Here is a 14892-nt window from a genome sequence, read left to right as displayed (position 1 = left end):
GTAGCCAATCAAACATGATATTTTCAAAGTCGTAACCAATCACAGCAGAGTTTACTAATGACCTAAACGGTGCCGCCATTTTGAAAAGTAAGTACTGTTGGTGAAAGTTGAGACTTGACACGAATAGCTTAGCAAACAGATGAACGCCGTTAAAGTTTCGAGTATCTACAGGACACAAGCTGCAAAACAAAGGTAAGAGGGATGTTCCGTTGGTCTCATGCGTTTGTAACGATCGTGGCCACTGAAAGATTATCAGTTATAGCGCTGACGTCTGGTGAAAAGGCTGGGGGAGGGCGGATGAGATTGAGAGGTAAAGCTGCTCGAGCAGAACAGGAAAAACTTACAATCTGGAACAAACTAAGGTAACTAATACCGACTGATGAATGTTTATTATCAGGATAAAAAGTTAACTAATATTTTCAGTGAAATGCTTCCTTAGTCAGTGGCCATTGTTGCTTGATTGTTGTAGAAAAGGTTGAAAAATGTCAACAGAAACTTGAGAAAGCTAACTAGCCTAACGTTGCGTTACCAACAGAACAGAATCGTGTGAGAAACCATGCATACCGTCTCAATCCTTTATTTACCATGTTTGTCTTTAATCTCGTCCGATTGTTATGCTAACAGCGAAGCCGGTACAAACATGCCTCCAAAACGTTGTTTATAGATGATGAGCAGCTCCATGACGACATTTATTGTTCTCCGTTTTCAGAAGCCCCTTGTCTTGAGAAGCCAGGGCAAGTCACAGTATATCCGAGCAACATTTCTCCGGTATTGCTGGGTAGGACGTAGCTTAGTAGCACAATTCTCAGTTCTTCAGCATGGATGGCCCATCAGTGCAGACAATCTCACAAGGTAATTACCCCTGCGGTTATCACACATAATTTTGAAGCACTGTAGTCTAATACTAGTATGCCTGAGGGTTTACCACTGTACCATGTTACTTGCCAAGACAACTATAATCTACATGAATCAAATGTTCCTCAAATTTCCAAAGGACAAAATTATCTATTTCACTTGTAAGAATCTATCAGTGTATGTCTAAAGTTGGGCAAGAAAATAGTCCATGATGTACATGATCATCTTCATGTAAAGAAAAATATGCTGCGTTTCTGCATCAGATTCTGCTATAATCTTAGCGAATTGTTGAAATACAAAAGTCAGGAAAGCTACAGGAAGTTTGCCCCTGTATCATGTGATGTAGCTCTAGTCACCATTGTCTTTTTTCTTCATACTCAGTCATAGCATCTGATTTTCACCATCCCAAATGTTAGGTCGTGTCATATTTCTAGCTCAGTTTTTTGCCAGTGTGTGATTTTTGGTCCTTGCAAGTGTTAATATGAAAAAGCACTGTCCCAGATTTTAAAGTAGATAGTGAAAGTGGAAGCCTTACTAATAGGCTGGCTGACAGTGATTGTAATTGACAGTGCCACCATCATGTAGAGGAACAGTTGTTAAAATGGAGAAATCCTTGTTGGAAATATCATGCTAATGCCAAAGTGCAAATGTAACGTGAAGAGTGGTCCAATTGTAACATTCTTTCCTCTACAGCAATCACCAACCCAGACTACTGGGTGGACAAGCTGCGGTTTGAGGACCCGGAGACGTTTAAGGAGCTGTGCGGAGGAATGCTGACACGCTTCCTGGACCTGCCTGGGCCTGAGCTGAGTAGAGTACTGGGGACTAGTCCAGTCAAGGACAAAAGGAGATTCCTCGCAAAGAAGAAAGGTTTGTACATCATGGGCACCTGTAGAAGGGATGCTCCAGGGACTGGAAGGATTGTGGGTCATCAGGTGTGTGGAATTGGGAAAGAAATTAAATTTGCCAATTGAATGAGGAAGAAAAGGTAAGAGATGAAGGATTCCCCAACTATTCGATCACCTACTACTACTACATGTAGTAAATCAGAAAGATTGAACGAACATCTTCCTGCCATCCACACACACCCAAACAACCCCCCAGGTCTTTTCCAAATGTATAAGTTAATATTAAAACTTGTTTCTGTGCATCAAATTTTCACTTGTGAGTTGTGACATTGTAGTGTGACATTGTAGTATCAATGTAGTGCTACATGTAGATGTGTTTTTAGATTTTAGTAATACAGTAGAATCCGCTTAACTGCACCACCCATTTGTCAGCGTTTTTGGTGCAATTATCCGGCTGGTGCAATTATGCGAAATGCCCAGCTGGACCGCACCACCATGGGCGAGGGGGTGTATTGTTAGTCAGAAACACTAGCACAAAGAAAACAGACGAAATTATTCAGTTATTAACTTTATTTATTGACCCTTTGCTGAAAATAAAGAAATGACTACGAACCTGTTTTGATTTTGCATTCTTTCATTTTTCCATGCAATCTACCGCATTACAACACACGTAATGTTACAGGGGAGGCATTCTGAAACATCGCCATGCCACTCATGGGATAACAGTTTCTGTGTTACATTACGTAGAGTGCAGTTGTCGATTTACGTAAATCATGTACCGCCATGAAACTTAGAATTGAAACTAAAACTTGGTTACTGATTACGGGTGACCCGCCCGGGACCTCCAATACGATTCCTATCAACGTAACTGTCAATGGAGACCGCCTTCCTTTGCTACTCAAAACAGTTTTAAACATATTGGCGGTATTGCGCCTCACACCGGCAGGTATCGGCTCATTTGTACCGCGTTTGCCGATTTTAGCGCACCTTTTCAGTTAACTTGTCGAGGATTTTTGAAAAAAAAATGGTGCAGTTATCCGGCAATGGTGACCATGAGCGGTGCAGATATGCGGAGTCACTAACAATGCAGTGAATGGGAACCGGTTTTGGATATTGGGATTCGGTGCAATTAAATGGAAGGTGCGTTTATCCGAGGTGCAATTAAGTGGCTTCGTCTGTACATGTAGTATCAGGGATACCTGAAAAACAGGCTTGTTGCCTGAGTGTGTTTTCCCTGTATAAATAAATACATGAAATGAAATCTGTATAGACTGGTACCAGTAGTACATTTCATTACTCTTCAAATGAAATATGTAAGATCTAATTCTTTGTGGTCTAGTATGCATGTACATGTATGCATGCAGGAGACTGGAATATATAGTAGGGGGGCCAATCCCCATGACACACAGCGTAGAAAAGTCCAAAATGCAGCATTCCTCTCAGAAAAAATGCCATATCTGCTTTAAAGTACATTATTTCTGGCTGAAAATTCATAGAATTGCTGAAAATAAGGTTATCTCTAAGACATTATTACAACTTTTTGCTAAAATCAAAACTTCCTGAGGTTTTTCACATGTTTCTTGAGCCAACACCTTACCGTAGCGCTGGAATGAGGTCAGTGCGCGAAAGTGCTGTCAACAAGTTGCGCGCTATGTTTTTCAAAGCTGTTTCCTGGTGTGTTCCACATGTTCCAGTCACCAAAATCACATGAAAAATGTAGCAGAACATTCGGGGCTACGCATTACCGGTGGTGTTTTTTCAGATTTACTACTTCGTGACTTAAATATTGAAAAATATAGTTTTTAAAATTATGAAAATATGTAAAAATTATCGAATTTTCAAAATACACCGCTTGTAACATGTTGTATAACTATTTTTCTACTAAGAAAAACATGTTTTTTATGATTTCGTCATTTGGAACACCCCCGGATTTCCCTTGATAAAAGTGGTAGTTTCCAACATGGCCGCCGGTAGCCCACACGAGGCCTTTTCCCCTGACGAGCTTAGGTTTCTGGTGGAGCAGGAAAAGATTCCCGGTAAGTCTCTACAAGAAAATATTGATATAACCTTCCTAAAGGTCTATAGAGAAGATTAATGAATGATTTAATTGAAAAGAAATCTAGATGTATTGTCAATAAGTTTTTGATTATGTAAGATCATGTAAGGGTGGGGAGGGGCAGTCTGAGTGAATTTAGTTACATTGAGGATACCTTGAGGATTCATCAGTTAAGTAGGCCAAGCCTGTGTTGTCAGTTTAGGGTTTACATACAACCTGATGCACAGGTTCATGTATTTATTGAATACTTCAACTCCTAAAGCAACAGGTAACAATATGTGCTGCTGTTGCTTTGATTTTCTGTTTCTTATAATTCTTTTCTGGTTGTGGAACAATAATGATAGAATGATAAAACCAACCAATTCACCAACACAACAGAAGGTAACACAATGTAAAGTATGCTTCTGTTCAAGCAGGTTTTATTCAAACCTTCTTGCTCTGTTGTTAACAGATTGAAGTAAAACTTAAACTGTTTTAATATGTTCTTTGATAATAATCTGACAGATATTTTTTTGTCTTCTTTTTATTCCAGATAGCTTGCATTCTTGCAATTTGAGTATCCGTGTTGTGAGGGACATCATCAACTACAGTGCATAGAAAATTGAGTTCCCCATCTCAAGAAAGTTGCCAGCCGTCTTAACTTGCATAGACCCGAGATTAAAAAGACTCCTAGTAACTGACATGTGGTCAAATCAAGTGACAGATGATGCAGTGTGGGACAAGACTCTGCCATGTCTTCAAATCAAGGACATTAAGCATGTCGGAGAGAGCTGTAGCCAGCATGGCATTGACAGGACCGTCTTAGATGGCCGTGCAAGTCTTTCAGCTATTCCTGTGATTAATAACAGGATTGTACTGGAGCTGCGTGCTTACAGAATGACAACTGGCAGCACATGGGAAACTGTGGCAACATGGCTGCAAAACCTTGGGGAGAACAAAGTGAACCCTTTGTCTCTGAGGACGTCTGTGGAAGCCCTACAGCAGAATTAGGCAAGAACAAGTTTCTGATACACAATGGCCATATCTACAAGGATGAAGACCAGCTGCTGGAAGAAAAGTACATCTGCCCACAGACGATGGCTTCCCATGATGGTCAAGCTTTAGCAAGACAGAAGAGCCCCTCCAAAAAAGCTTTGAAGAAAATGTTGCGTAGAACCGAAGCAAGGGAGAGATCACTCAGAGCTGAACTTGCAGGTTTCAGATGAAGTGCAAGAGGCTCTGAAAGAGCACATTGTTGATTGAAGACCTCTGTGCTAACTTGCAAGAGGCAGTAGAAGACAAAAGTCACCAAAATGAAGACATTGAGTCACTGGCCTCAGAGTTAGTTAGAACAGAAGAAGAGAGACAGAATGATCACAAGCAACTACGATGAAGAAATCATTGAAGACAAACATGAGGGAACTGTCCAAGAAAGAAAGTGCTCTAGCAGTGGAAAGCAACAAGAAAGCAAGGGCAGAGAGTGAGAAGGATGCTGCATCGGCCTTGGCAACAAGAGAGAAAGAACTGAAAATCAATGCTCAGAAGGAAAAGTCTTTACCATAGAAGCAGAGCTCAAGAAATAAGTGAAAAACTCCAAACAATGTAAATTTGTTATGTTCTGTGTTGGAAGCTGCTAAATCAAGCAAATGGAACTGAGGACTGAAAATTTGTTATGTTATGTGTTCCACTTCTCAAGAAGTCAATCTGTTGCAAACTGAGTGAATTTTTTTCTTGAAAATCATAGATACCAGAGTTTCTTCTAAACCGGGAAACAGGGGCGGCGCGCCCTCTTGTTCCCGGCCTGCGCCCTCTTGTCAAAATGCCGATTGAACCCTGGTCGCACTTGGGCGATGTTCTTACTCTCCAACAACATGCTGCCGTACAACATGCAATCTTTCCCGAAAACGATCTTTCCTCCTTAAAAATATCCCAGCACCACCACAAAACAATGTATCAGATCATAAAACATGTTATAATTAGTCCAAAATATTCCTATTGCGGTAGATGCACCGTTTAGACGGTGCAAAACACGATCGAAATAACATTTTTCCAACCGAGGCGCCATCTTGTTTTGCTGTCAGCTACTCTCGCGAGACTTGATATGGCTTACATGCAAGGTCAGCTGACCTAGATAGCGAGACTTCCCGAGACTTCGTGACCTTTCACCCACAGCCGCCGGGAACTTGCACGGACAGTTTAGAGAGATTACGAGCTGTTTTTGTTGACATTTGAGCATCTAAAGATATCATCCCACAGCATAAAACGGAAAAAGGCAAAGGAGTCTATCCATTGCAGAAATGAGATGACTTTTTTTCTGCCACAAATTGGATAAAGATGGCTAGATCGTGGCAATGTTTATATAATACTCTAATGTTTCAGCTGAGGGATTCGGGTGTCCCAAAGGCTGAAAAGGACCCCGCTGTACATATCAGCGTCGCGGACCTGCCGCTAATGAAGTCCAGGCATGCCAGGTGCTTGTTCAGATCATGAAGGGACAGACATACTAGTATGCTTGCCACAATGCCAAAACTTCAATGGAAAAGCAGTATGAGCAAAAAAGGCCACCAGGGAGAAGTTAAAGTATTTCTTTTTTTTTGATTTTTTTTTCATGGTCTAAAATTTAATGTGATTTGTGTTGGACTCAAACTTAACAAAAATCTAATTTCATATTTATTGGTTTCCTTTCAAAAAAATTGATTTTGCAGTGGAAAAATTTTTTTTCACAATTTTAATCTGGAATTATTATGTTTTCTTCTATTTTCTTCTGAAGTTTCATGAGCTAAAATTTCTCTCTCAGATAGCCTCAGAATGTCCCATTTAAGCTGCAATTTTTCAAAGGCTTCACACCGTGGAAGGGGGGGCACCCCCCCTTCCACACCATCCCCCCCTCGGTCGCTTCGCTCCCTCGACACAGTGTGCTCCCTCTTGTCATTATTTTCTAGAAAAACCCCTGGATACCATTCAATATGTGATTTGTATTACAGTATAGTCATTTATACCATAAATCTACTCCATTAAGTTTTGTCATAATCACAAGAGCTGCTATAGGAGTTAGGACATTTGATTCATTTGAAGTTAATCTTTATGCTGCATTACTTTTTTTAGGTGAAAGATTTATGAATATGAGTTACATGTACATCAAGAAACTCAAGTTAGTCTATGTCGTAGAAGTGATTTGTAAATAATCATGCCATAAATGTACATGCCATAAATCTATTCACAATTACTGATTATTTATTTGCTTTGCAGCAGTGGTACATTTACAAGGAATGCCAGGATATTTGATCACAATAAAGACAAGAATGAGAATGTGAAATCATATGTTATTTCTTTTTATCTGCAATCTGTATATATACTTTGAAATTATTATGAAGGTAAAATACAGATTTTATCTGTAGGTGTTGAACATCAGTTAAAATATTGCAAGAGTAAGATAATTGTGCAATAAAAGCAAAAATAGCATTCAATTGAGAGTGAAGGGGAATACTGTAGTATAACACATATGATATGACGTATTACAGACACAATCAATATGAAACTTCCATGGCTGGTGGGGACCCAGATGTGCACATTACTGGGAAGTTTGGGTGATAAATGGAATGTTGTGTACATAATGTACCACAGAAAAAAATTTAAGCGTACCATGAGCTACTTTAGTGGTTCAAATATATGACATTTTGTTACATGTTTTTTTCTACAAAAATAGTGAAAAAATAATATTTCAAAAATTCATAATCCTGGAAGGAAAGATGCTAGATCAAAAACTTAAGATGTTTTATGGCCCTTGTGACATGCTCTATCCACCTACAAAATTTGAAGGAAAAATATTGAGTTTGAAATTTTCACCTGTCCCACCTATATATAGTATTTCTCTAACTACAGGAATAATCAGTGCTGTCCAATGGACAAATGCTTCTGTTGGAAAATCATGGTGACCATCAAGTGCCTTAGAGTTAGAGAGGCTGAGCTGATAAAAAGCAAATCCTAGATTAGTGACATACACAGTCAAACCAATAAATTCAAGATGTGAAGTTTAAGGCCTTAATTCTAAAGTTTAAGATAGTAACCTAATGCTGTAACTCTTATATGGGGAAACGTTGCAATACAATATGTCCTTCTGTTATAAAGTCCCACTTGGCTGCCATGCAAATGTGTCAGTGAAGCAGGCTGATTTACACGGTGACATGTCACTTTTCACCCACTCTTTAGTGACCCAACAGGCTGAGAACACAGTTCTGGCAACTTGGCTTGCCTTGAGGAAACTTAAGTCTGAACAAAGTGAGTAAACGTAACCAGACCCCTGGTTAACAAAAGGCAAAGTGGTGAAAGCACAATAGGTATAGTACTAAATGTACTTCTGGTGTTCTGTCACTGCATGCAGAAACAAAGTTGCCAGATTCATGGTACATATGTTTTACACATGTGTTTCTTTTTTGCTGTTGCAGTTTTGGGGAAAGTTTGCAAAGTTGCTACTAGTATTAGTGCCATTTGAAGCGTGTTGCATGCTCAATGCTCATATAGCTTGCAGTCTGTCTTTATGTGGACCCAACTGATGGGGTGTGGTGGTTTTCAGCATGCAATACAGGCTGGTGTATAAACATGGTGGATGTAGTGTTCTGGTCTGCATGGAGGATTGATGTATAAACAGTTGTTGGAGATAGTTGTGGAAAGAAGCTTAAGTGTATGATACACTTTTCTTTCCACAGCTACCCAGTACAACGTACAAGTGATACCTGTAGAGGTACAGTTCAACCACTATTACTAGTATTAGTAGTACCCCTTGGATGGTACCACCAAACTGAAAGCTGTGGCAAACTTCTGCTATTGTCATCAACGTTGAACAGGTCCATGGACCTAACCATCAGCAAGCTACCACAACCGTTGCCACTCCAAGTTACCAGACGAGTGTAACAGCAATGGCTTTTGGTGCGCATGCATAAAGGTTGGTTTACCATTTGTGTATTTGTTCTGACCTGCAGTACTTTTGTACCCAGCAGGTGGAGTGTTTGGGGCCCCACTGACAGAAGAAGGCCTGGCCCAGATCCACCAGCTGATTGACTTCCTGGGAAACCGTAGGTTCACCTTGAATGTTCTTATTGCATTGCAAATGTTGTCAGCCTCAGTGTCATATATGCTTTTAGGACTCCAGGCTCTTCAAATGCTAATTCTGATTTGAATGTTGGCGACCTCTTTGGATGACTTTTCAGGATAAAACCATTGCCTCTCTCATAGTGACAGCTATGACAGCATTGTCAAAATTTACAAAACTGTCCCTTTTAGCAATTTACTTTCTGAAAGTGAAATGCATTTTTCTATCAGTGTACGACTCACAAAAGGGGGCGATTTAAACATTGTATGGCAATTCAAATGAAGATTTCTTGGCACAGAATTGACCAATATCTTAATTTGATTGTCAATTGCAATGTTTGTCATCCCAGTTTGTATGACATGCGCTATTTCCAACCGACAGATACCCATGTAGAGGGAATCTTCAGAATTCCAGGGAATTCCCACCGACAGCAGCGACTTAAGGACAGCCTCAACAGCGGTGTTGACATTGACCTTGACCTGGGAGAGTTCACCCCACACGACGTGGCCAGTGTCCTGAAGATCTTCCTGGGAGAGTTACCTGAGCCCCTGCTGACCACCAGACATTACCCAGCATATCTACAGGTCCCAGGTCAGAAGAGGGCAGTTTCCCCTCATTGAAACATTTTCTCACCATCAGAAATTGTATTTACAGTCGTAGTAGTTGTATTTTTGATTTACTTACTTTTTACATATTTTCAAGTTTTGCCAAGAGATTTTCTAATGATCCTCAAATTCAAAACATTTGAAGTCAATTAAGTAATGGAAGATATGTATATGTTGGATTTACATATCATTTGTCGCTGCTGTCGGTGGGAAAATTATCACTTTTCTGTTCTGTAGGTAAATCATGGGACCTCTAATATGATTTCAGTATGACATTTGGTGCAAAAGCTTTTTGCTCATGATCTTGTTCACTCAAGTGTGACAATAGCCAGATTTCTGCAAGGTCTGTATTCCATTTGTAAAGACAAGAGTTTCCTTTTATACCTGTAGATATGATGCTGTTTGACAAAAGTGTGAAGACAGACAAGCCAAACAAGGAGCGTCAGATCGAGACGTACCAGCTGCTGTTCTGGCTGCTCCCTAACGTGAACCGTAAGCTGCTCCAGGCCGTGCTGTCCCTGCTGTACAAGACTGCCCAGGCACAGAAGGACCACAAGAACAGGATGTCTGCACACAACCTCGGGGTCATGTTTGCTCCTCATGTCCTCTGGCCAAGAAGTGTGAGTACACACCTATCCAGTACTACATGTGCAAGAGCCTATACTATAGTTGCAAATATGTCTATTCCATGCAACAGTAGGTGCATGTATGCTCCTAGGGCACTTTCACAGTGATTCCACCAGCTTTTTCACATGAACAACTTAATTTATCTCATTTATATTGTCACAGGTTATTCTTCCTTTGTCGTACTACAATGAACTCCTTCAGACTACAAGTGTATAAAACTTGTAGTGTGCTTAACTAATACTGAGTTGTATTTTGATTTCCAGTTAACCATTGCAGACCTGAAGGACAATGTAAACAAACTGAATGGTGCCGTGGCTTTCATCATCAAACACTCCCAGAGGGTGTTTCTGGTAAGGGTTAATCACATCAGCATGTCTATACCTGTGTAATCTGAAATCTGTGAAAAGATCATACATAGTTAAAGATTTTGAATAGTTTCTTAGACCCTCAATTCTTCAATATATGTTGCAATGATCGGCAGTCTTTTACATTCAACATAGCAGAAATGGTTTTAGAAATGTATTTTAAGATATGGGTCTATGTTATTTTTATGGTAACATACATTTATACTTATGAGAAGCACAAGCACATGTCAGGTTGATGATGATGTATTTGCTGTTTTATAATGTACTTCATTTTGTACAGAGGGTGTAGTTCAGTTTGACATTGCTCCTTACCCCTCTCCTCCACAGGCACCTGTCCAGCTGCGGGCCCAGTGCAGGCTACATTACGCTGCGAAAGAGAAATCTGCAGCCCAGCAGAAAACAGCATCTTCTGGTAACACAGCGTCGCCTTCAGATGAGGTAGCCCAGACCAGGGTACATTTCCTTTTGGTGTTGTCTTCATTAGAGCTAGGAGTAAGGATCAAAGCAGCATAGCTGTCTTCCATGTGCAGTTGTTGTGACCACACCAAATTTGTTTTTTTCAAAATATCATGTACATGTACATATTTGGGCAAGAAAGAAGAGCTTCTCAATGGAGTTCATAATTTCACAATTTTCACTAACTCCTGATGGTAGGAGGAAATGATCAAATTTTCACATTTCCTCGAATTTCATCAGAAGATTTCAATTGTAAGACAAACCTTCTGGCATTGAAATCTTCGAAATCAGGTTATAGACTAGTGATAAAGTCAGATTTGTTATATGTCACACGTTATGAAAGTCTGTCATGATGATCTTTGTGTATGTCCCAAACACTGTGAAGCCATCTATCCTCTAAGATACAGGTTTTATAAAAGCTAGGACAACATTTAATGTTCATTTAAAGTAAAGGTAATAGCACTGACTTGTCTGACTTACCTTTCCACCAGGCTAAGAAGAGGCCACATGAAGATGCAGAAAGCAAGACCCAGACAGACCTGGCCTTGGCACAGCTGTACGCACACGTCCAGGCCATGCCAGACTCCCACAAGAAGAGAAAATACGTCAAACAGGTACATACACAAAGTTTTGCTCCATGTTTGTGCTGGATATTTTGTCTTTCTCTATCTCTCTCCAGTTCTCCTTCATCTCTCCATCCCCTGTCTATTGCTGATGTTTACCTTCCTTGTAATTTGAAAGGATTATTTCTGGTCAAAGGTAGACTAAAGACAGTAGCTTTTAACTTTTAAAGTTATAGTCTGTTAATAATTTTGTTCATCGATACAAAACTGTGATATTGGTGCAGAGAGAAACATACGCTACTTTGCCATGAGTTTTCTAGAGTTTAGAGTGCCTTTATGATGTGTTCATGGTTGATGAGTGGTATTTTATTTGTCCATCAGTTTAATGATCACTCCAACTGCACACCGGGATCACCAAACCACAAGGTGTTACCAAGGACCCGGGGCAAACATGTCAGGAGCAAGTCCTGGGGAGCTGCTATCACAAAGGTTAGTCTCCAAGAAGCCTTGGGTCTCACTCGGAAACTTGTAGCACGTCTTCAACTAGTTAACTGTTTTAAGACTGTAGATGACTCAAATGATTTTTTGTTCCTTTACTTCCATACACGTACACGGTAACATGTTTATGCATTAGGGTTTCACTGATTTCTTCAGGACTTTGACAATGTAGTGGACCACACTGGTATTGATATATTTGATTAAGAAGATTTCTACTGATTGATATTATAATTGAAAAGCCCACAGAATTATTAGTAAAATATTGAACTATTATCCTCTATTCTGGGTGTACAGCTTTTTGGGAGTAACAAACCCCAAACACAGACGAGGAGTGGAGCCCACTCTGACCCCAGGAGGTCGTCACAGACTCCGACGTCGGACAGGATTGGCGCCAGGATCAGCAGTCACACAGAGGTCAACACGCCAGGGGCCATCTGTAGGAACACCAAAAAAACTCAGGTAAAGGTTCCTGCCTTTTGAACACATCCTCATGTAATTGTAATGTTCTTAACATCCCAATATCAAAAGAGCTCACTCCCAAACACGAAACATGAAAGCTCAACTGTGCTGATAGATAGCGGTGCTTTTGATCCAACAACAAGATAATTGACTTGAAGCAAAAGGTAGTGTTGTTTATTCTACTTTATGTTCTGCATTCAGTACAATATGTAACATGCTTGTACATAACATGTAAGGCATTGCTGTGATTGTGAAGATAACTCAACATTATAAGCGAAAGTACATGTAGCGAGGAATAACACTTGTAAGTTGTATGCCATACCCCCAAAAGTTCCTGACATCTATGTTGACTTTGGTGCAATATGTGTCTTCATAATTTCTACACAACAAACTTTTAGGTTCATCCTTACCCTAATGGGTTCTTACTTATCCTTTATCATGTACAGGATACTCCTGCCAAGAAAAGAATGATTCCAACAGCATTTTCTCAGGCTCAGCAGCTCGCTGAAAAGGTATGTTATTGATAAGTCTTTGACAGTGCAGTATTGTATTCCCTTTCAATTGAATCATTGGAGACTTGCTTCTACTACAATATATTCACATTGGAAATAGTTGGGTTGGTATGAAGTTGATGGGATTGTTTTGTAATCTTCTCTGGGGCATTTTCATCAGTCTAGGATGGACATCAAATAGTTACCATATCTAACTTGACTGTAAATGCATGTCAGAAATCTTGACGTCAACTTCAATTTTTACCCTTGTCTATTTCCTGCAGGAAAACGTGACGCTACATGATGTGGAAACTTCTCCAATAGCTTTGTGAGAGAGACAGGCATCTAGATAGGTTTAGCCACCTATATGTACTGCACATTTATATCATTTGATTATATTTTTCAGACAAAAATGTTAACTACAGTCAAATAACTTCAAGTAATCCTGTTGCTTGAGTCCAAAAGATGCCAAAGTTTCATGAGCTAGTAAGATTGAGAGCTTTTCAAACAGTTATGTTTCACACATATCAATACATATGTATTTTTCAATAACTAAACTACTAAAGTTAGTATGACTTGAGTATGAAATGTTTCACATGCATGCACTGCACAAGAATTAGGTTTGAGTTTCTGCATACTGTATGATACCAACTAAGAATTGTAGAAGGTCTTTTATATCTACATTTATCAACAAGTCTTCAGTTGCCTGTGTTTGAACAGACATTTTATTTGCCATGTGGGAAGGTCTGTATTGACCATGATGATGAAACCTGTATTGTATTTGACAAACAAATCTGCAAGCCAGACCTAGGTGACTTGTAAGTACTGCATGATTTGGAAAACAGGCCTTCTGTTTAGATGCGTCCTATCCACTAGTACTTCTCTCATCACTAGGACTGCCTACATGTACACAGAACTACCTGCACAGTTTGATAGCTTGTTACATGTACCTCACAGATAAGTCAAAATGCATCTCACCATCAAAACTGGTATCATCTGCAGCTGATAATCTGGCATGGAAATTTACTGTAATCTGTTCATCATTTGGAAGAGCATTACTTGAATTAGGAGCTGGTTTGTTTTGATTGATATCTTGTTTTGGCAGCTGAACCTGATTCAATGGATTTCTTGTGCAATAAGTGGACATCCTTTCCCATTACATAACATGACATAGAGATTAAAGCTTTCTATTTTTTTTTCAATTATCCCCAGCTTAATCTAACAAAGCTTTAATTTCATTCAGTTGGAAAAATATTGCTTGATTCTCTGAAAATGAAGCTCAGAAATACTGAAGTACATATGGAAGTTAAGGCTACATGTAGGAAAACTAGACAATCTAGACTCCTTTTTCCATTGCATGCAGCCATTTTAACCAGCCTTTTAAGGAGACACTTAAGTAGGAAAGTGAAAATTGATGGAATTTGTAGTACATATGTTTTTCTTGTAATTCTCAATGTATACTTTTGGAATATTCTAATATGCATTATGCGCACACACGTGCATGCACATAGAAATTAGGTTGCAACATTCTTCTAAACTTGATAGAAATATATGCTGTTAGTTTTAGAATTGATTTTGATAGCCTTTGGTGGTAGGAACTCCAGCTATAACTTACTGTGTCAATCTGTTGATATTCAAACCCCATTGGAATATGAGCATGATTTTTATAATTAGTTTATTGAAATATTTAACCCAGCAGTGTATATTCAACAACTCATTTGTAAAACTATTACTTTGTATTTTGTACTATCATTGTTATTATTAATTCCTTTCTTGTACATTTGTATCATATTAACCATTTTTTGTAATATTTAAATCCAATACCATTATTGTTTAACCTGATCTGATGTATTATACCATTACTACTTGTTACACTGCTGTCTTCTATTTTTAAGCAGTGTATCAAGCTTGTATCTATGTTGTATAAGAAAATTTGATCAAAACCTGAACTATCAGTCTCGTCTTTGGTAACCTTTTTTTTAACACTTAACATACAATGTA

The 14892-nt window shown here is 39.2% G+C and overlaps 1 protein-coding gene across 5 annotated transcripts; it reads left to right on the top strand.

Moving 5' to 3' along the window:
- The first annotated feature begins 53 nt into the window (after positions 1-53).
- On the top strand, positions 54-14840 carry LOC136430997 (rho GTPase-activating protein 19-like). Of its 5 annotated transcripts, none has more exons than XM_066422171.1 (14): positions 54-192; positions 710-852; positions 1549-1725; positions 7948-8016; positions 8736-8810; positions 9209-9418; positions 9823-10052; positions 10323-10409; positions 10752-10877; positions 11372-11494; positions 11825-11932; positions 12236-12400; positions 12847-12912; positions 13176-14840. In XM_066422171.1, the coding sequence occupies exons 2-14, from the start codon at positions 819-821 to the stop codon at positions 13221-13223; spliced, it is 1518 nt and encodes a 505-aa protein (XP_066278268.1). In that variant the 5' UTR covers positions 54-192; positions 710-818; the 3' UTR covers positions 13224-14840. The 5 variants fall into 5 exon arrangements, with proteins under 5 accessions (XP_066278268.1, XP_066278269.1, XP_066278267.1 ...); XM_066422172.1 differs by having other exon boundaries at positions 8733-8810; positions 10752-10862; XM_066422170.1 differs by having other exon boundaries at positions 8733-8810.
- Positions 14841-14892: the final 52 nt, after the last annotated feature.

This window comes from Branchiostoma lanceolatum, chromosome 3 (genome assembly GCF_035083965.1).
Source record: "Branchiostoma lanceolatum isolate klBraLanc5 chromosome 3, klBraLanc5.hap2, whole genome shotgun sequence".
Classification (NCBI taxonomy): Eukaryota; Metazoa; Chordata; class Leptocardii; order Amphioxiformes; family Branchiostomatidae; genus Branchiostoma; species Branchiostoma lanceolatum.
The sequence above is the reverse complement of the archived record's forward strand: the minus strand, read 5'-3'. Positions and strand labels throughout refer to the sequence as shown.